Genomic DNA, 22553 nt, shown 5'->3' on the forward strand with positions numbered 1-22553 from the left:
CCTCCTCCCCTCAAAAATAAATAAATCCCCCTTAGTTAAAATAAACTTCACACCCCCTACAAAATCTTTCAAGGGCTGTTTCTTTAAGCGCAGCTCCTCCGTTGCCAGGCGGTGCCTGTTGCCAGGCGGCGTTGATTGGCGGATCGGGGATTCCCCTCTCACACATCTCTCTCTGCAGGGAGGGCTTTCCCCTTGGCCGACACGTGGGTTTGCCAGAGCCCCAGCTGGAGGAGCGCGGGGCGGGGGCGTGTCCTGGGCTGCTTCCACCCTCCGGCCAATGAGCGGCTTCGGCGTCGGAAGAGAGGGCGGGACTGGGCGTCCATATATGGAGGTGGGCGAGGGGGCGTGGCCCGGGAGTGTTGCCCCTCCCTCTCTCCCTCTCTCAGTCTTTAGGGAAGCCGCTCCCTTTGGCTCCTTCGCCTGAACTGGCGCTGATGCTGCGAGAGGAGCGGACCGCGCTGTGAACTAGGGAAATACACGCAACTTTTTCCCCCTTTTGGTGGGGTGGGGGGGGCGTGTCCCTCCCGGGGCTGGAGCTGCGATGACCTCCCGCAGGTAAGATCCGCTTAATCTCCTGCTGCGCGTCCGAAATGTGCGGAGTTTTGCAATTTGGGGTTTTTGTTTGCCTTCGGTGGTGGTGCGGCGTGAAGCTCGGAAACGGGGCAGCGGACAGCCTCCGTCCCCACCCCGTCCTTCCTTTACTTCCCCACACCGCTCCGTATCTAATATTTGCAGGTAGACCGCCCCTGAACATGGAGGATTTAAAACAACCTCCTTCTCCACCCCCCCCCGCAAAAAAGGCGGTGTACTTCTTTCTGTTTTGCACTACAGCTCCCGTCGGTCCTCCGCCAGCGTGGGGGTGTGTGGGAATAATACCTTAATATTTGGAGGTAGTTTGCCCCTTATCATGGAGGGGCTCTTTATTTAGATCATCCTTCCCACCCACCCCAGGCTTCTCCAGATGTTTTTGGGCTACAGCTCCCGTCCGCACCCCCCCTCCCAGCCAGCCAGTGTGTTTTTTAGTTTGTAAACAAGGCACAGGTCTCTACTCTCCCTTCCGCCCCACCCCCTTATCTGTTGTTATTTGGAGGTAGACTCCCCCTGATCGTGGAGGGTCTCTATATTTAGCTCAGCCTTCCCCCCCCCCCCACACGTTTACTGCCCTCCTCTAAATGTTTCGGACTACAACTCCTGTCAGAGCCCCCAACCCGCTCCAGACAGTATATGGCGAGGAGGAAGGGAGAGTTGCCCAACTCTGCTCTCTCCGACCCTCGGTACCTAATATTTGCAGATAGACTGTCCCTGAGCATGGAGGCCTGTCTTTAGGTCAGCCTTTGCCAAGCTGATGCGACTCCCCCCCCCCCCCCGCCGCTTTGCAATGTTTTGGACAACAACTCCCATCAGACCTAGCCAGTACACGGTTTGCACTGCGGGGCTGTTATTTTCAGTTTTTAATTTCTTCATTCTTAGTTGTTCTGACTAGTTTACCTTTAAAATAAATTTAAAAAGCTCTGTGTCTGTGTGTAAAGCAAACATTTGTAGCCAATCTACGCTGAGTAGACCCATTTAAATTAATGGACCTTGCTACTTTAGGTATGTTAATTTCCGTGGCTCTAAACTGATCAGACTTTGTTGAATTAATTAAATGGAAAGCAGCAGCAACCGCCTTTTTGTTCCGTCCCCTCTGCCTCCTGTTTTCAGTACTTGGAGGTAGACTGCTCTTATACAGGGGTGTACCATGTACCTGTTGTGTAGAATACTTTACAACAGACCCATCTTATTTGTTGTTGTTGTTAACCTGCCCTTCATTCGAAGGCCCCAGAGTTGATTATATTTAAAGCATTAGAAACAGTTAAAAACAACATACAATCACGGGACTAATATTTGTCTTAAAACTATACATTATCAGGTCTCGAAATCCAGGGCAAAGAGGAACGATTTAGCTACTCTGGTCATTCCTGCATCATGTGGCAGGGAAGTCTTAAGTCAGACTGAATTGGGTGAAAGAGAAAAGTTTCCTTCTGCCTCATCAACAACTTCCTTTGGTCATTTCCACATTTTAATCTCTCCCTCCAACCCGCCCCAATTTTCTTCTTTAGAGCTCTGGAGGCTGGTTGTAGTTTTTAATGTTTATTGAACTCTGAATCCCTCTAATGGATATCAACTGATATTCTGCATTGTACTGTGTTGATATCGGTGTAATCTTTTTCCTTTTGTTTGCCTTGTTTAAATTAAAATCTTTACGAAACAAAAACAAAAAAAACTGTCATGGAAGACCTATCCTTTCATTCTCCTCCTACCCACACCCAGATTAACCTCTTTTCCTTTCCATCTTCTTTCCTGGTTACAATGCAGATAACAGGTTTTTGTGGTGCAATTTGTTTCCTTTCCCCTCTTCCTACTAAATATTTAATTCTGCAGTCGGGAGGTAAGCTCACAGCTTTTGCTTTGCCTTTCAGCGTGGGTGCGCCTGAGGATGTGCAGAGTGCAGAATCTGCAATTTCTGCAGTTGTGTAACTGTGATTGTGTAAATGACAGGCGCACCTCTGAGCCACTGATTTCCTTACTCACAGCTCGGTAGCTATAGATTCACACACATACCTCAATGCAAATAATCTCCAAATCAGAAAAGTGCCCTCTTGCAAGCTTTAACCCTGGAGCATCATTATTTTTTTTAAAGCATGACTTCCTTTCGGTTTAGCAACCATGAATGCAAATGAACATGTTTATGGTTAAAATAGTTTGGAACAGCTTGTCAGGTAGCATCTCCCCCCCACCCCCGCCACTGACGTCACCCTGTTTGACCTCATGTTCCTTCTGCTCAAACCCAAAATCTCAGAACCCAAAAAGGAACTCTGAATTCTTGGAACCCAAAAGCCTTTTGATTGTTGTTGGTACTCTATGGCCATTGCAACATTTGGGGAGGCCTAGACTGACGTCTGCCAAGCTTGATTAGAGGTTTGTGCTGAATGTTCTGTAACTTAAAGCTTCACTTTGCTGGGAGCGTGGTATAATGGTTAGAGCAGTCTTGGCCAACCAGGTGTTTTGAACTCTTAACCCCCATCAGCCCCACCTAGGACAGGTTAAAATGTTGGACCTAATCTCCAATCACCACACAGGTCCAAACTCCAATGAGTGACCTTGGGGGCTGTTGCTTGTCATTAGCCCGCCTCTCAAGGTTGTTGTGGGAATGAGGACGTGTGAATGCATTGTGCATGCATTCAGACTTCCCCCTCAACCTAGTGCCCTCCAGATGCATTGGATTACAACTCCCATGGAGCTGATGGGAGTTGTAACCCAAAGCATCCAGAGAGGGTGATAGGTTGGGGGGTGTTGTTGTAGACATTGGCCTAAGCTTTTTGCAGAAAGGGCAGAGATAAAAACGTAGGAAACAGATATTGCTTGCTGAGTCACTCCAGAGGAATTTCTTATTTTAATGATCTATTTTAAAGTGGGCTGTCCTGCCGGTAGGCCAGCAGGCTGTCCACGTTCTCTTAAAAATATATATGTGTGTGTTTGTGTGTGTGTGTGTGTGTGTGTGTGTATATATATATATATATGCTTTCGTAGATTTTCACGGGTACAGGAATGCAGGTTTTGGTGTCCTCGGGTGTCTTCCCGTGTCTTCCTCGGGAAGACACCCGAGGACACCAAAACCCATATATATATATATATATATATATGTTCTGTAATCGCCCATTCCACCCCCTGCAAAAATATAAACAAGCCCTTTCTTTGATTTAAGCTAGAAAACATCCATAGCGGCGGAACTGCTATGGGGCAGCTGTCCTTGTTTGCTTAGGGGCTTAGGGTGTTCCCTGTTTCCTCTCCATCAGGGTCTTCCTTTGTTACCTTTCGAGGTGTATTATTACTATTAGTGCAGCATTTGATGCCACCCGTGAGCCCTGTATTCCACAGAGCAGGAGCAGATGGTCCCTGCCCCGAGGAGATGGCAATCTATAAGGTTCTGGCACAGAGAAAAGAACAAAGGAGACGAATTTGTGGCAGGAGGGAATAGTGACTTTGTCCATTGTGGGACCAAACAAAACATGAACCCCAACACAGTCTTCTCCTGGACCTTCCCCCCACTTTAAATGCAGGGGTTTTCAGTACTGGCCATTTTGGACTTTCCAAGGTTTGGGGGCTGGGGGAAATGTATTTAAAGGGGGAAAGGTCCAGGCTAACACCAGAGAGGGGAGGGTGCTCTATGGGCACCCAAACATTAAAGTGCAGATGACTGATGAGAATCCACTTTTTGCTTCGGTGTGGGCTAGTCCAGCCTATGGGTGTTTGAGAAGCAAGTGCTCAAGTTTCTGATGGGACCAGGGGGTTTGTGTGACAAAGGCAGGAGGCCCAGGTGTCCTGGAAGGCTGCTCCAAGCATATGGGACAGCGAGGGAGAAAGGAGGGAGTTTTTGGAGGGAGCAGAGGCCTTGGGATATCTGAGGCTGTCAGAGCTACTAGCTATGGTTTGTGGTGGCCTGGTGGCTGTGTTCTACCTCCTCTGTCGGAGGCAATGCACCTCTGAATACCAGTTGCTGGGAATCGCAAGCAGTCCTCGCACTCAGGTCCTGCTGTGGGGCTTCTCACTAGGGCATCCGGTGAGCCACTGGGAGGAGAGGATGCCAGACTAGATGGGCCTTTGGTTCTGGTCTAGCTATAGGGCTCATTTTGGGTTCTTGTGGAAAGGGGAGGAACTTGTGTTGAACCTGAGAGCAGACAGGACATCCATGTAGTATGTTTCCCATGCTTGGGTCTCCATCATCCTTAGCTAGCAAGACAGGTCAGGGATGATGGGAATTGTTGTCTGAAAACAACCGGAAACCCAAGTTTGGGAAACCCTGATGTAGGGGTTTGGACAGGAGTAGTATAATACTGCAGATTTAAGTCCTCTTGCCTTGAGTCAGAGGCAACTGTATCTTGACTCTGGTTGCACATGCATGTTAAGTCTTGCACATGACCACAAATGCTGATGGTGCATTTTCCTTCTACTTCTGTATCTGTGTCTCTATATCTGTCTACCCAGTTAGTGTTTGTTTTTTTATGGGGTGCATCTAACATTCTTCTTTCTCTTATTAAATTTATTACCCACCCTTTGCCAGCAGGTACCAGGGTGGGTTACACCAAATTAAAATTCAGTATTAGAAACAGTTAGACCAGTCATTGGAATAGGGTAGGTCCTGAAAACAGCCATCTCTGGTATCCAAAGGTTAGCGCATGTTTGAAACTATAAAATGAAGGTGCCCCACGCACCTCTGTAGGGCAGGAATCTCACATCTCGGTCCTGCTCAGAGTAGACCCACTGAAAGTAATTGGCATGGCTAACTTAGGTCTATTAATTTTAGTTGGTTTACTCTGAGTAGGACTTGGTTGGCTACAACCCAATAAGTTTTTTTCTTCCTATATACATAAAAACACAAGGTTGTCATCATACAGCCCTTTTAGGAGGACTTTTCAGGGCCACATCACAGTCCTGGATTTGCATGAAGAAATGGGGTTGGGAAGGTGAAGAGTGAGCTTAGTAGTTGCATGGGGTGGGAAGGGGAAACCCTAGGAGGGTAATGTGGGGAGAGTGGCAGGTCGGTTGGAGAGCAGAGCAAGCCCCTAGTAATTGTATTTGTTCATTTGATTCATTGTGAGCTGTGACAGTTTTGTGGTAAAGTGGTATGCAAATGGAACTGACAATGAGTGAACATATTTGATTGGCACATATTATGTACCAAGCAGAAGCAGAATAAATACCCTATTACACTTTTTAAAAAGGAAAAAGGATGGTGTTCTGGCAGCTTAATTAAAGCCCCCCATTTCAGCATTGCCAGTGTAAATCAGGCTGTTTCAGAGGAATACAAGTCTGGAAAATCTGTGATGCTCCAGATGTGATTGGACTTCAACTCCCAGCAGCCAGCATGCCTAATGGTCAGGGTGTTTTGTAGCTGGGTTGCAATGGTAAAAGATCAAAAATTGCAACGGGGAGATTGAAAAATCAATAAAATAATGTGAAACGACATCGTAAAAGTTTGAGCAGCAGAGAGCAAAAGCGTATGATGCGATTCACACAGCATCACTAAAATCTAAAATTCAATGGATGAAAAGTGCACAGCTATGGAAAGCCTGCGGTATAAAAAGGTCTCTTTTAATCCAGGGCTCAGAGCAGGAATATGAGGAAGGCAGTGGTGGACCTACATTTTGGGGGGCTCTGAAGTCTCATTAGTTCCACAGTAGATCTGCCTCTGGAGGATGGTCTCAGGTGAACCTCTCCAGGCTGGAGCCAATTAGCACAGGTGGAATCTTGCTTTTCCAAGATGGTGGCATGTTGCTGACCGCTGTAGTAAATAGGATGCTTCAGGAGTTGTAGGTCATAACATCAGAAAGTCACCCTTTGAGCTGCCCCCGATCCACCCACCCTTGGCTTTGTTCCGTTTACATCTCATCCTTTTTGATTCTCGAGTAGGTGGGACGGGCTCTGTCCTCGTGCAAGTGAGTCACGCCTGCATGCGCTCAATCTGTGGCGAAAGCACCTTTTAAAAAATATATATATATGAATTGAAATCTGTTTCCCCTTGTCGTCTTCTCTGGCTGCTGCTTCCTCCTCCGCAGAGAGAGAGAGAGAGAGAGCTGACTTGACGGAAAAGAGGCAGGCCAGACTTTTTCCACAGAAGGTGAAGGAGCAAGGAAAAAGAGGTGGTAGAACAGTTTGATGCGTTGTTTTTCTTGAAAGTTTCTGGCAGCTGATTCATCAGTGCTTTGGTTGTGGGGAAAAAGCATTGCCCTCTAATGGGGAAGGACGTCAGCTCCGTGGCAGAGCACGTGCTTTGAGTGTAGAAGGTCCCAGGTTCAGTCCCTGACATGTCCAGGTAAGGCTGGGAAGGTCCCCTCTTTAAAACGCTGGAGAACGTTGGCTAGTCGGTGTAGACCAGCCTTTCTCAACTTTGGGTTCCCAGATGTTGGAGGACTACAACTCCCATCATCCATAGCCAGCAGAGGCAGCAGTCCCCACCCCTGATCCATGGAGTCTCTGGGTTCAGAGGCTGTATGTCATTGAATACCGGTTCATGGGAATCGACCATCATCAGAAGAACCTGCTGGTTCAGGCCAGGGTCTCATCTATCTCAACATCCTCTCCTCATAGTAGCTGGGGCCGGACCAATATATTTTGCTGCCTGAGGCAAAGGAAAAGATGGTGCCTCTCCTTACCTGCAGCCTAATCCATGTGTGCAAGCTGATCAAACTGAACTTTACATGAAGATTGGTGGTGTCCTCTATGGCAGCCGAGGGCAGCAGGCTTGCTTAGGGAACCCCAGTCCCAACCTCTCAGCAACTGCAGCCTGAGGTACCTGCTGATCACTTTGCCTAATGGTAGGGCCAGCCCCAAGAATAGCCAACAGCCTGATGCTACAGCATGGTTGCTCCAACTTCACAGCGCCGCCAATCTGGAATCCCAACGCTTCGGGTGCATCTCTTCTGACAGCAGTGAGCGAGAGAGACAGAGAGAGCAGCATTCTGCTCCATCACACTCTCTGGCTTGCTCAAGAGGTCAGCTAAGAATAGCCCCCCCTCCTGCTCTCACGCTCCCCCCCCCCAGCCGGCCGGAGATTAAGAGTCTTGTGACGTGATGAGATGAACACATGCGGGGAGCCACGGATTTGCATGTCTTGTGGGCTGTTACTGGATCCTGGATGCCCTCTGCGTGACGTTCCTCGAAAGGAGAGACAGGGCACCCTGAGCGTTACTCAGCACCCTCCCACTCCCCCTGCCTCCCACTGACTCAGGACAGAGGGGGGCACCTGCCCTTGAGAATGAGACGAGGCCTTGGAGGAAACCAGGAAGCCATCTCAGTTTCTGACTGGATCCCGGAATGTCCTGCCTTTCCTTTGGAAGTCCCTATTTTCGTTGGAGAAATGTTGGAGGGTATGTCCCAGTACGATCTGGCTCAAGGATCTAAATTAATAATAAAAAATACTAATAAATAACCATTAACACATTACAGTGGTAAGGTAAAGGTAAAGGTACCCCTGCCCGTACGGGCCAGTCTTGACAGACTCTGGGGTTGTGCACCCATCTCACTTAAGAGGCCAGGGGCCAGCGCCGTCCGGAGACACTTCCGGGTCACGTGGCCAGCGTGACAGAGCTGCATCTGACGAGCCAGAGCCGCACACGGAAACACCGTTTACCTTCCCGCTGGTAAGCGGTCCCTATTTATCTACTTGCACCCGGAGGTGCTTTCGAACTGCTAGGTTGGCAGGCGCTGGGACCGAGCAGCGGGAGCGCACCCCGCCGCAGGGATTCGAACCGCCGACATTTCGATCTTCAAGTCCTAGGCGCTGAGGCTTTAACCCACAGCGCCACCTGCGTCCCCTATTACAGTGGTACCTCAGGTTAAATATTTAATTCGTTCCGGAGGACTGTTCTTAACCTGAAACTGTTCTTAACCTGAGGTATCACTTTAGCTAATGGGGCCTCCCACTGCCTTCGCACCACTGCTCTGTTCTCGTCCTGAAGCAAAGTTCTTAACCCGAGGTACTATTTCTGGGTTAGTGGAGTCTGTAACCTGAAGTGTCTGTAGCCCAAGGTAAGGTAAAGGGACCCCTGACCATTAGGTCCAGTCATGGCCGACTTTGGGGTTGCGGCGCTCATCTTGCTTTATTGGCTGAGCGAGTCGGCGTACAGCTTCCGGGTCATGTGGCCAGCATGACTAAGCCACTTCTGGCAAACCAGAGCAGCTCACGGAGGTACCACTGTATTAATGGCAAGTAAAATGTATAGTAGTTGTTTTTAATGAGTTCTTCGCAATTTTACACATATTTCACTTGCCAAGCAAAACGAAATCCTATTAATTTGACCCAAATGTCTTTTGAATTCTCATGCCATGTTGCAACTTGTTAGCACCCCTCATTTTGGGAAGTTGAAAAATTCAACGTGCGCTATCGCCCTACCAGCAAAACGGCCGCAGGTTGAAGCAGGTAAACTAGGTGTATATTTGCGGAAAGGCGAGCTGACAAATATATTTGGCTCCTGGGCCTGAGGTTCCTCACTATTCCCTCAAACCCCAGTTCCTGTGAGCTGGATCTCATTCATTCCTCCTTGCGCAGCACCTGGAGGGGAGTGGCTGACTGATTCACTCTGGATCACTCTGGAAGTGTTGCAAAACAGCAGCAGGAGCAGGCTGTGCGACTCAAGGCAAGCAGCAAAAGTGTCTCGCTCTTTTCCGGGCTTTCCTGCCTCCAGGGTGAAGCAAGGAGGTGGAAGGCAAAAAAGGGAATTGGGCGGAGCAACAGGAGTTTGTTAATGCAGAGGGATTTCATTGTTATTCACTGTCGTTTTCCAAGCAAGCTTTGAGCTGTCTCTCTTTGAACAGCCAGAAAGAACTCCGGAGCCAAAGGCTTGTGCTGGACGGAAAACTCGAGGGTTTGGGGCCTTGGCAGGTGACACTCAGGAAATCCTGACACCTTGCAGGAAGGCCCTTTTGCATGCGTCACAAGCCGAGCACCTCACAGTCTGAATGTTGGAGGAGTCGGGACAGATAAGAGAAAGTGCTTCCTCACATGGCACATACCGTATTTTTTGCTCTATAAGACTCACTTTCTCCCTCCTAAAAAGTAAAGGGAGATGTGTGTGCATCTTATGGAGCGAATGCAGGCTGCGCAGCTATCACAGAAGCCAGAAGAGCAAGAGGCATTGCTGCTTTCACTGCGCAGCGATCCCTCTTGCTCTTCTGGCTTCTGAGATTCATAATATTTTTTTTCTTGTTTTCCTCCTCCAAAGACTAGGTGCGCCTTGTGGTCTGGTGCATCTTATAGAGCGAAAAATACGGTAGTTAAACTATGGAACTCTCTCCTGCAGGATGGCCACTGACTCAGATGGCTTGAAAAGAGGATTGGACAAATTCATGGGGGGAAATAAGGCTTTTGATAAGCACGATGGCTCGGCTCTGCCTCCATGGTTGGAAGCAGCAATGCTTCTGAATACCAGTTGCTGGAAATGACAGGAGGGGAGAGGACTCTCTTGTGCTCAGGTCCTGACTCTTTGTGTTGTTTTCTTGGTCAGTATTGTAACACAGAAGGGCTGTAACCAAGTGGTGGATCATTTGCTCTGCATGCAGAAGGCCCCAGGTTCAGTCCCTGGCATCTCCAGGTAGGACTGGGAAGGTCCCCTGCCTGAAACCCTGGAGAGCTGCTGCTGCCAGCCAGTGTAGATGATACTGAGCTAATGGTCTGATGGTTTTCCCAGTAGTGATGTATGGAAGTGAGAGCTGGACCATCAAGAAGGCTGATCGCCGAAGAATTGATGCTTTTGAATTATGGTGCTGGAGGAGACTCTTGAGAGTCCCATGGACTGCAAGAAACCTATCTATTCTGAAGGAAATCAGCCCTGAGTGCTCACTGGAAGGACAGATCCTGAAGCTGAGGCTCCAGTGCTTTGGCCACCTCATGAGAAGAGAAGACTCCTTGGAAAAGACCCTGATGCTGGGGAAGATTGAGGGCACAAGGAGAAGGGGACGACAGAGGCCGAGATGGTTGGACAGTGTTCTCGAAGCTACCAGCATGAGTTTGACCAAACTGCGGGAGGCAGTGGAAGACAGGAGTGCCTGGCGTGCTCTGGTCCATGGGGTCACAAAGAGTCGGAAATGACTAAACGACTAAACAACAACAACAAAAATGGTCTGATGCAGGATAAGGCAGCTTCTCCCCCCAGGCACAGTGTCTGCTTCCTAACACAGTACAGCACATTCAGCTGCTGGCAAGGTGGTCGGGGCAGAGAGACATGTGACACTGGATTGTAGCAGCCCAAACATGTGTTATGTTCTGATTTTCTCTTTTCGTCTGGGGCAACAGCTTATGGCAGGAGCAGTCTGAGAACGTGCTGGTTCAACAGCAGTATCTGGGATGGTTTGGCAGTAGTTCTTCCCAAGGACCTGCTACTGGGGCCAGGCAGAGCCCACATCGCAAACAAAACCGGGCTGTTCAGAGTGAAAGGGAGCAGGATTGAATCCTGGCCAGCTGGTGAATGGAGGAGGGCCTGCTTTATGCAGAGGTCTGCTTTACGTCTGCCTTCCCTGCCCCCAACCCCCCAGGAATGCACATGGGAAGCAGACCCCAGCAGGACCACACTGTCCGCTCAACAGTGCAACCCTGTTGGCTGCAGAGGTCTGCTTTGCCAGGACGGTTCAATCCTGCTGGCTGCAAGGGGTCTACCTCACCAGTGCATTCCCAGCTGGGTAATTCCGAGGGAAGCAGACCCCTGCAAATAACAGGATTGCACTTTTTGCCCCCCCCCCCCCCAGCTGGTGAGTGGAAGGTGTCTGCAGTGTGGTTGAGAGGAGGAAGGGTCTCCCCCGCCCCAGCTCCTGACTGTATGCTTAATAGGCATTTAAAACCCTAATTAAACATTAGGACTCCCTCTCCCAATTGATTCAGGGCCTACAGCTGAGTTTGCCTGGGGCCAATCCAAATCCCCGCATAAGGCCCTGCATTGGGGGGGGGTGTATGTGCCTGCAGCCCTACTTGTTACTGGTAGGAAAGTGGTGGCCACTCCTTTATTACTGGTTTTTAAGCAAGAATTTTGTAGTCGTGGAGTTTCTGCAGCGGGTTGCACCAGATGACCTCTGGAGAGACCCAATTTTATGAATCAAGAGCCTGGTCTGTGGGGTTGTGCTGGTGGCAAAGTGTGATGGGTTATGGCTCTGTCTGTGGTTTGCCTTTTTCTTTTGCGGGGAGATGGGCTGAACCCACAAGTGAGGCTTGGTCTGCATGTTTCCTCCTGCACCTTGTCTCTCCCCCGCCCCCCGGTGGCTCGTGTCCAGGAAATGTGTCTAGGATGGTTGTTTAATCAGGCGGCTGGGCTTGTCCGCTCTGTGGGCTTCCTGCCCTCGGGTCTGAAGGGAAGATCGGAAACTCTGCTGCTTTAAAACAGGACTGGTAATCCGGAAATGGAGAATTTCCTGGATGTGTGTATCTCCCCCTCCCACTTTTGTGTAAAATAGTGGCATTTAATGGCTTTACATTTTACCAGCTATAACGGTTGGAGGGAGAGAGGAAGCAGCGGGGCCAAGTTCCTGCTGATTTGCTAAAGCAATCTCTTATTTATTTACAAAACAAATTAGATGCCTTTTCCCCAAAGATCCAGGGAATGTGGAGCAAGCCATTAGAGCAATGTGCACATTTTTAAAAAACCCTTTTATCATTCTTCGGTAGGAAGCTTGAGTTCTTTGTGCATAGAACCTCACAATGCATTGTGTGCATTGTGTGCAAGGCATGATACCAACACGTTGAAAAAGCCAAGATCAGGGGGTGTTGGTATTCTGATTACAGTGCCATCACGCCTTAAAAGTTGCACCCAAGGATCATGCAATTGACAGGCGGAACAATGAGCAGAGCGCAGGACCAAAGGTCCTAATTAAAAGCAGGTGAATGTGTGCAGGGTTTTGCAGGTCCACCGTAATGAACGGGAAATGCGACAATGAGTTGCAGCGCACAGTTAATTTCCCCCATATATTATATTCCATCTTCCCTCCTGGTTTTCCGTCCTTTCTCTACACACCGGCTGGTCAGCTTTCTGTGGCTACTGAGCATGCTCAGTCCTCATTGGGCTGTTTTTCCGAAGTATTCTGCCCCGCCCAACGAAACTGGGTGTCCCTCTCATGTCTGCTGATAACCTCTGCTCCCCTTTGTGGTTTGGATAGGACTCTCTCAACCGGAGAACATGTCTGTATACAACGACCACTGCAGCAGCTGATCTAGAATTCGAGTCGTGAAGTTCCTACAGCCCACCTAGAGTTAGCAAACAGGGATCATGTATGTCTTGCATTAGGAATGCTTTTTGAGTTGTTGGGGTTTTTGTGTGTGTGTGTGGGGGGGCTATTCTTGCAGTATCTCCAAAAGGTAGCCAGTTCTGGTTTCTGCGGAGTCCCTATTCCAAGTGCAGGGCTGTATCTGCTCAGCTAAGGTAACACTTGGCATAGACCCACTGAAATGAATGGACCTAAGTTCACTTCAGTGGGTCTACAGTGAGTAGGGCTGGCATTGACTACAACCTGCAATATTAATTCAGGTCTCATTATCCTCTCTGTGTTATAAGAATATACACAAGAGCCTGGGGCCTTCCAGATGCCATTCCAAACCGCTCTGAGGATTGCCTAGTTTGGGGTTATTCCTGGAAAGTGTCACTAGAGACCAAAGCATCCTCTCTGCCTTTTACCATCTTCACCTGGTCCTCCAGCTAGGGTCAATCATAGACAGGGATAGCATACCCTCCAACATTTCTCTGGTGAAAATAGGGATGTCCTATTCAAAACTGTGCGGCTTCCAACATAGATAAAAACATAATAAAATATTAAACATTTTAAAACTTGCCTATACCAGGCTGCCTTCAGATGTCTTCTAAAGGTTGTAGAGTTACAGTGGTACCTCGGGTTACAGACACTTCAGGTTACAGATGCTTCAGGTTACAGACTCTGCTAACCCAGAAATAATACCTCGGGTTAAGAACTTTGTTTCAGGATGAGAACAGAAATTGTGCGGCAGCAACAGCGGGAGGTCCCATCAGCTAAAGTGGTGCTTCAGGTTAAGAACAGTTTCAGGTTAAGAACGGACCTCCAGAATGAATTAAGTTCTTAACCTAAGGTACCACTGTACTTATCTCTTTGGTTCGGGGCAGGGGGGTGTCACATAACTCCATACCCTCCAACATTTCTCCGACGAAAATAGGGATGTCCTAAGGAATAGTGGGACATTCCAGGATCAAATCAGAAACCGGGACCGCTTCTGTAAATCCGAGACTTTCCCTGGAAAATAAGGACACTTGGATCGTCTGGGAAAGCCTGATCACCATGGACCATGCTCTGGTAACCTTGAGGCTAGATTGCTGCAATGCACTCTGTGTGGGGCTGCCCTTGGCCTTGGTTTGGAAGCTGCGGCTAGTGCAGGATACAGCTCCCGGACTGCTGGTGGGGGCAGGCATCTGACTGAATACATTGTTAAAGCATCTGTATTGGCTAACCATCTACCAGGTTTGAGACCCTTGAATTAACTGAGAAAGCCTTAAGCAACTTAAGTCTAGAGCATCCTCAGGGACCACCTGAGTCCTTGAGAGAGCACCTACTGAGGAGCATCACTGGTCGTCCCCACGAGTTGGCGAGGCTCATCTGACATCAACACAAAACCGAGCATTTAGTGTCATCCACCCAATTTTGTGGAATAGTGTGCTGACAGATGTTCAGCAGGCGCTTTCTGTTTCAACTCTGAAATGCGTGCTGAAAACCTTTCTATGCTGTCAAGCTTATGCAGGTGATTAAAAGTGCACCTTTCCGTAACAGTTAATCTCCACTTTTTATTTTTATTTTTAAAAATATTTTTATTAGCAATTACAACCTAACAACTTATCAAAACATATCATATTCATTATTTCCCCCCTTCCCCCCCTCAAACCCTCCCTCCCCTCCCCTAGAAACTTCCCTCAGCTCCTTTCTCTGATTTCTCAACACATATGATTCTCTGCATGTTATAAAATTATGCAAATCCTTACATTATCTATCTACCATGTTATCAATCAATAAATTTGTGTATGTTTATTCAAAATAAATTCTACTTTTTAAATACACCTACCTGGTTTTTATGGTGCAGTTTTGCATACGACGGGGACGCGGGTGGCGCTGTGGTTAAAAGCCTCAGTGCCTAGGGCTTGCCGATCGAAAGGTCGGCGGTTCGAATCCCCGCGGCGGGGTGCGCTCCCGTTGCTCGGTGCCAGCGCCTGCCAACCTAGCAGTTTGAAAGCACCCCCGGGTGCAAGTAGATAAATAGGGACCGCTTACTAGCGGGAAGGTAAACGGCGTTTCCGTGTGCAGCTCTGGCTCGCCAGAGCAGCGATGTCACGCTGGCCACGTGACCCGGAAGTGTCTCCGGACAGCGCTGGCCCCTGGCCTCTTAAGTGAGATGGGCACACAACCCCAGAGTCTGCCAAGACTGGCCCGTACGGGCAGGGGTACCTTTACCTTTGCATACGACTCTTGTGAACTGGTCTGGGTTTGTTTTATGAATGCACATATATTTATATACATAAATAAATTGGCCGTCCTGGTTGGGGCTGATGTAACCCCTACAAAATGCACAGAGCATTAAAATAAGTTAAATAAAAACCATTCAGCTTTGCTCCAGACGCTTGGGTTGCTTGAGAGGGCTTTGATGCGTTGCAGGGGACTAGATCATCCTTTGGGTCTCTGCAATCCTTTGCTGGCTGGTGGCTGCTGTTTAGAGTTCTTTCTGCCTGTCTTCAGGCACGGGAGCGAAGTTGGGTTAAAAGCACGGGGCGTTTGTGAAGTGTGTTTGCTGGGTTGCCTGAACACAGTCACGGGCATTTAATCCCGGCTGGGACATTGCAGGGGGTGACCTGCTAATCTCTGATATTCTTAATATAGGAAAGTCTGCTCTTAAATAAACCCAGGGCTGCTATATCCAGCAGCAGGGGAGCTAAATATAAAGGAAGATTCTCCCTCGCTCCTTTCACCAGCTCTGGTTCCCCTTAGTAGCCTTGGTAAACAGAGGCTAAACAAGGGAAAGCAGTCATCCCCGGAGGCAGGCTTGATCCCTCTGTGCAGGATGCTAAGCCTCAGGGAGGAAGAAGGGTGATGCTCTGACCCCTCCTGTCTTGGGAGCTGGGCAGTGGCCAATTTGAATGGGGGAAAAACCCCACACTGTTAGCCCGAACAAAACCCCTCTGTCTTTCAAGCTTGTTGATAGGAACAAATAAAGGGACATAGGAAGGAACCTGCTTTAGACTGAGTCAGACGGTTGCTCCCTTTAGCTCCATATTGTCTACACTGGCTGGCAGCAGCTCTCGGGTTTGAGGTGAATGTGTAGGGAATTGAACCTGGGTTTTCCCAGGTGCTTCTGAGCTACCATTTTGACGCTTTCCTACTCAGGTAGGAAGCTGCTTCCTATCGAGCCAGAGGGTTGGCCCATTTAGCTTAGTATTGTCTACCTTGACTGGCAGCAGCTCTCCAGGGTTTTGAGATAGCAGTGTGCCCCAGCCCTGCTTGGAGGGGCCGGGGATTGAACTTGGGACCTTCTGCATACAAAGCAGATGGTCTGCCGCTGACCTACGGCCTTCCCTTCCCACCCGTGCCCAGGCATACGGCGGCTGAGTGTTGATAAGTTTTTCGTAACGTGTCTTTTGATTTTTTTAGCTCCCAGGCAAAACGGCTCCCTGCAAACACTCTATCCTGTGTGCAGGTGACAAAATAGGAGCTGGTGAGGGGGTTGCATATTGCAGAATATTCTCCGAAAGGTTTTGTAGTAGAAAGATCTCTCCTGAGAAATGTTGGCTGGGCATGGAGCTTGGAAAGTTGCTGCCAGCCTGTGTACGCAATACTAAGCTAGGTGTTCTAATGGTTTGACTCTGCACGATGCAGCTGCTGCTGATGTTGCTGTGTTTGGGGGAAGAGTCATAACTGAGTAGTAGAACACCTGCCTTGCATGCAGAAGGCCCAGGTTCAACTCTCAGCATCTCCAGGTAAGGCTGCGAAAGGTCTCAGTCTGGAACCCTGGAGAGCTGCTGCCTGTTGGTGTTCTCTGACCTGGTTTAAGGCAGCTTCCTATGTTGGGAGCTGGTTCTTTTCTCCTCACATCTTTCTGAATCTCCTGCTGCTGAGTCTCAGTGTACTGTATAATCTGCATAATTTGAAGGGCCCTCAAGAGTCATCTAGTCCAACCCTCTGCAGTGCAGGAACCGCAGCTAAATGACCCCTGATTCAAATAATATGAACCTGTGGGCAATAGGGAGCAGGGCATCAGCTAAGTAGTGGACTCTGTTAGGTAGCTTCTGCATGAACACCAGGAATATATATATATATATATATATATATATATATATATATATATATATACACATACACACACACACACACACTATATATATATATATATATATATATATATATATATATGCATATAGCATTTCCCAAATGCAAAAAATAGGGTGGCATGATTATTTAGTGAGAATGGCTGGAAAATATCAACAATGGGAATGCATGGGTGAAAACTGGTGTTTTCTTTTTTAAAAGAAATTATAGAAAGGCATTGAAAGGTGTCATTAACCTAATTTTGTCAGTGATAAAAAAAAACCACAACACGTTTATTAGAAACGTTTGTGTCTGGGCTGCCTGCCAGAGGTGGAACCAAATGCTCGTAATAATAACCTCTGACTTGCGCTTAGTGAAACCCACCAGGCTTGGGCGCATAAACTTCTCGTTGAAAAAGGGAGAAAATGTCTCTGCCTTCAGCTTAACATTTGAGCCTCAGAAGCAAAGTCATTAGCATCTCCCTTAATTAGCCAGGCTGGTGTTTTGTTACAGTTTGTGAGCAAAACAGCAAGAACTCTCGGCTGTGGGCAAGGGACCGTCCTCCTAGTGATTTAATAAGATTCCCACTGGATCGTCTAGGGGTAAAGGGCAACCCACAAATTCATTGCATCTTTCCAAAAACGAGAAGTCAGCAGGTTTGGACGTAGGCGTATTTTATGAGTGAATGAGCACGCGTTCGCACTTGGTCTTCGCCAAAAGGCAAAAGAAAGCAAAGTGTATAAATAAAGCTGAAGCAACACTCTGCCAAAATGATCTCCAGAGTTATTCAGCAGGTGAGGCGGTCTGGTGTAGTGGTTAGAGTGTCAGACTAGGACCTGGGTGAGACCAGGATTCAAATCCTCCACTAAGCTATGAAGCTCACTGGTGGTGTGACTTTGGGCCAATTGCTGCCTCTCAGCCTAACCTGCCTCGCAGGGTTGTTGTGGAGATTAAATGAGGAGCGGGGAGAACCATGGCTGCCCTCTTGAGCTCCTTGGGGCATGGGGGGGGGGGGAGAGACATAACTGCAATAAAATATTACGAGGCGGCCTGTCTCTCCTGGATCAGGGAATGGTGTATATTACAAAATACAGACCTTCAGGACCTGGAAGGACATGACAACCGTTATGGCTGGCAAGCCTACTTAGGTTATGATAAAGTCAAGATCTATAAAAACTTTCTAAATCACATTATAAGGCAATCTCTCTATATGGTTTGGGCAAAATAGAAAGATTTGCTCGAACCTAAAACTCCATGGTGGATATCCCCACTTGAAGCATTAGCAGTAAAGAAAAAAGTACGAAAGGGAATTGGCCAATAAAATAAATGAAATGAAATATCATCCTTAACAGCAGAGTACACCTAATGCAGAAATAAACCAGTGGATTGATCCATCTCCTGGGCTAAGGTACCCTGATTTCCCCCCCCCCCAAACGATACCCCAAATAACCGTCAGTAGCAATCTTGCCGCTTGGAAGTCCTGGGAGGTGTTCTGTATTGACATCGTCCTTTCCTAAGCAAGCAAACCAGCTTACTTATTCGGATTTGAATAAAAGAAACGCAGTGGGTGGGTGCATTCTCTTTTTCCCTTCTGAGCCTTTTTGTATCTAAAAGTTCCATTTAAAAAATAAACGCCCTGTTATATCTTCAAGGATGGAAATTAGCCTTGTCACAATCTATATTTCTGACTGGTCATCATGCCCTGGCTACAAAAATAGACCTTGATCTGGAATAGGCTGGTACAGGGTGTCTTATCTAAAAACCCTGGGAGGCTTGTGATAAACCTGAGCAATGGTGTGTGTGTGTGTGTGTGTGTGTGTGTGTGTGTGTGTGTGTGTAGGGGATAGCAATAGTTGTCGCTTCCTTGAGCCTAACTGCCTCGTCAGTGTAAAGTAACAATTGAGGTTTTTAAACGTTTCTTCATTACTAAGCCTGTAACGTTTGGTGGTGGTTGTTTTCAATTCGTTTATTTTATTTATTTTATTTTAGGGGGCGGGGAAACCTCTGTTCGAAGAATGTACTCACTACCCAGCATAGGAGCCAACTCCTAGGGGCTGAAGGGTCTTTGTACCCCCAAAAAATATTTGAGGGGGCCACCCCCCAAAAAGTTGATGGGCATCTCAAGTCAAATGGTGTGTGTTCACCACATCATGTGAACATATACCTGCCCCACCCATATTTTGCTCTCTAGCACCTCCTGGTGTTGCATAACGTATTCAAAACGCTGTTTTTTGACTAATGTAGCAGAGTCCTAAGTTTGACTAGGAGTAGACTTGTTGAAATTAACGGCTCTAACTTAGTCATGTTCAGTGAGTCTGCTCTGAAGCGTAGTAGTGCACCACCCTATTTATAACATTTCTAGCCCACCTTTTGCGCTTAGGAAGTCAAGGTGGTTCTCCCCCACAACACGTTCCTCCTCACAACGAACCTGTGAGGTAGGTTAGCCTGAGAGACTGTGACCAGCCCAAGGTCACACCTGGCAAGTGTCATGGCTGAGCAGGTCTCTCAGGTCCTGAAGCCTGTTACTCGATGGAGGTCATTTTGCCCTGAAGGGTGTTCAAAGAACCCTTTCTGCCTTTCATTCTGCAACACAACTCTGATGTCACAAACCCACCTGGTTCCGACTCAACCGAGTCGGTTCACTGATGGATTGAGAAAAGGCTGGGGAAAGGCTGTTCTGAGGGGCTTCACTGCTTCAGGCATTCGCACGGAGTGGTGTCCTGTCATAGCCCTGGAGAATATCTTTAACCAGATTTTATTTCCCACCTCTTAAATTTTGCTCCATGAGGTAAGATGTGCCTTTTTGGACCAGTGTCTTCTGGAGGAATGCTTCTCGTTTTTGTCAAGGCTGCAGAAGCTGATGTGTGAGGTGATTCTAGTTACCGTATTTTTCCATCTGTAAGGCGCCCCCATGTATAAGATGCTCCCTATTTTTGGGGACACCAATTTAAGAAAACGGGGGTGGGGTGGGAGATCTATTCGTGTATAAGACGCCCCCAAATTTTGGACATTATTTTTAAGGGAAAAAACCTGGTCTTATACATGGAATAATATGGTAAACTGTGAAATTTGCCACCTCAAGAGGGAGTGACAGCCTCCATCTTGGATGACTTAAAAAGAGGATTAGAGAAATTTGTGGAGGATGTAAGACTGGGTTCCGCCTCTGCAGCCATGTACCCTCCAAAATTTATTCGATGACTATAGGGGCATCCTATTCAATAATAATAATAATAATAATAATAATAATAATAATAATAATACCCCAGCTTTATACTGTTTATTGCCCCAGCCACTCTGGGTGGCTTCCAACATATATAAAACATTAAACATTAATACAGGACTGCCTTCAGATGGCCTGGTGGGTTGGATAACTCCATAGCCTCTAACATTTCTCTGATGAATGTAGGGACGTCCTAAGGAAAAGTGGAACATTCCAGGATCAAATCAGAAAATAGGATGGCGTCTGCAAATCCAAGGCTGTCCCTGGAAAATGGGGACACTTGGAGGGTCTGCTGTAAGAGGCAGGGTGCCTCTGAATTGCAGTCCTGGGCATCACAAGCAGGGAGAATTGCTCTTGAGCTCAGGTCCTTCTTTTGGGCTTCCTCTTGGGGCATCTGGTTGGCCACTGGACGCTGGATTTAGAAGCATCTTTGGCCTGATCCTGCGGCAGGGCTCTTGTTTGGGCCTTATGGGCACTTGAGAAAACAACAACTTCCGCTCGGCATATCGGGAAAAGAATTTTGTTCCGCACCCATGGCGCAAAGCAAAACTGCTCTGTGCATGCTTGGTTATTCTCACTAAAAAGCATGTGCAGATTCTGCTTAAGTGGGGAGGTGTTGCAAACTGGGTCTTCTCTGTCGGGGTTTTGGGAGTCAGTTGTCCTAACCAAGCTACAGATGCTCTGCAACGACCTTTATCTCCAGACATGGGGAAATTGGAAGGTGCCTTTATAACAGAGTCAGCCCCTTTGGGTCCCCTTAACTCAGCGTTGTCTACTGACAGGCAGCAGGTCTCTGCGGTTTCAGGCAGGTATCCCTCCTAGCTGTACCTGGAGACGCCATTAGGAATGGAGCCTGGGACTCTCTGCACACCAAGCGGATGCTCTTAACCACTGAGCCATGTTCATTTCTACCCCGCTCATAACATGAACACCCTTCTCCTCCTGCCCCTGCCCCCAGCTGTGTTGGAAGGAAATGTTTGACTGGGTAGATCCTGTCTTGCTCTCTCTCTCTTTCTCAAAAAAGGAAAAAAAGTCATTTTAGCGGCAGCTGGACTCGTGCTGATAAGAAAAGACTTGGTTTCCTTCATCCTCTCCACCCACTCTTTCCCTTTCAGTATACGTGTCTGTTCTCCTCTACCCCGCAAAATTAATCACCTGCAACTCAACTGAAAAACATGTGTGTCAGCCTGGGCACCCCAAGCCCTCTCTGAAGGGCGAATCGGTGTACGCTGCCAACTTTTCTTCTTTCTTTTCAGTGCTCCTCCGTGTATTATTTCGCACCCGGCGCATGTGCTTTTATAGAATAATGAGAGTAAGCAGCAGCTCTGAGGTCTCTGCTCCCCCGTTTCTGATCGTGGTGTGAGCCAGCCAGGCCCTTTTTTCAAGTTACTCCGTTCCATCCCTCTTCCCCATTATCCATTCCGCCCATGCAAGACCAGCCAGCATTGTATGCTACTGAGCATGCTCAGAGCTGTGTACTTTTTTGGGGTGGGTGTGTGTTATTTTCTCAAGACTTGCTGCACTTCTGCAAAACCCTTTGCTCCTGCCGATACCTCCTTCTTGAGTGGTTCTGTCTGTGCTACACCAGGTTCCATGCTTAGAGAATAATTAATATAATTTTGTACTTAATATGCAGGATTTCTCTCTTATTCCGCTCTCCCCCTGTCATTTTTAGGGAGAGGAAAAGAACTCTCTTGCAGGGTTTACCGCTATACAAAGGTAGGAAAAACACTGTAAAAGGCCAAATTCCTGGCACAAGGCACTCATAACAGAGGAGGTGGCTTTTTCTCCCCCCCCCCCCCGTTTTGGTAGGAGTTCTAAATTTAGCATCCCGTCAGGGAAACCTCAATGACAGATTTACACGCTGTAGTGTCTGTCACTGGCTGCAGTGTCACATCCCAGGACGATGGAGACGTTTTCCTTCAGGGCGGAAGCCAGACAGTCCGCATCGACCAAACGGATCCCGTTTGGTGGAGGGAAGTGTGTGTGTGTGTGTGTGTGTGTGTTAGGAATGAGCAAACAATGGGTTGTAGCCAACTAACATTAACTCACAAGTGGAACCAATGCAATGGGTGGACAGGACTCACTTAGGCCTATTCATTTCAGTGGGCCTACTCAGAGTAAAAGTGCAACCCAAACGTCTTAGAATCAGGATTATGGAGTTGGCTGGGATGCCCAAAGGCCATCTAGTCCATCCCCTGGCAATCAAAGCTAAAGAATCCCTGACAGATGTTCTTCCAGCCTCAAACATGACTTGTTTTTTGAGGCCTGAAAATTATCTCCCTAGAGTCACAGGCAGAGAAGTCATATTTTTTCCAATTCCATGTTAGCTTGAACCTTTCAGCTGCAAATGTTGGAGGTTGACCCCGGGACCTTCTAACATGCCAGGCAGGTGCTCTAGCACTGAGCAACGACCTTTCCCTTAAGACATGGGAACAAAGGAAACTGTTTTGTACTGAGTCAGACCATTAGGTCCACCTAACCCAGCACCGTTGGGCGTGGG

The 22553-nt window shown here is 47.9% G+C and overlaps 1 protein-coding gene across 2 annotated transcripts in view; it reads left to right on the forward strand.

Moving 5' to 3' along the window:
* The first annotated feature begins 346 nt into the window (after positions 1-346).
* LOC310850756 (tyrosine-protein phosphatase non-receptor type 11-like) overlaps positions 347-22553 on the forward strand; it is a 56548-nt gene continuing 34341 nt past the window's right edge. Inside the window, exon 1 of one of the 2 annotated variants that reach the window (XM_083752660.1) lies at positions 347-555. In XM_083752660.1, the coding sequence (XP_083608786.1) occupies positions 542-555 (14 nt within the window). In that variant the 5' untranslated portion in view covers positions 347-541. Of the gene's footprint in view, positions 556-19466; positions 19619-22553 lie in introns of those variants that run through there. The other variant, XM_083752661.1, reaches the window with a different exon arrangement.

This window comes from Podarcis gaigeae (assembly GCF_964106915.1).
Source record: "Podarcis gaigeae genome assembly, chromosome: 8".
NCBI classification, from domain to species: Eukaryota; Metazoa; Chordata; class Lepidosauria; order Squamata; family Lacertidae; genus Podarcis; species Podarcis gaigeae.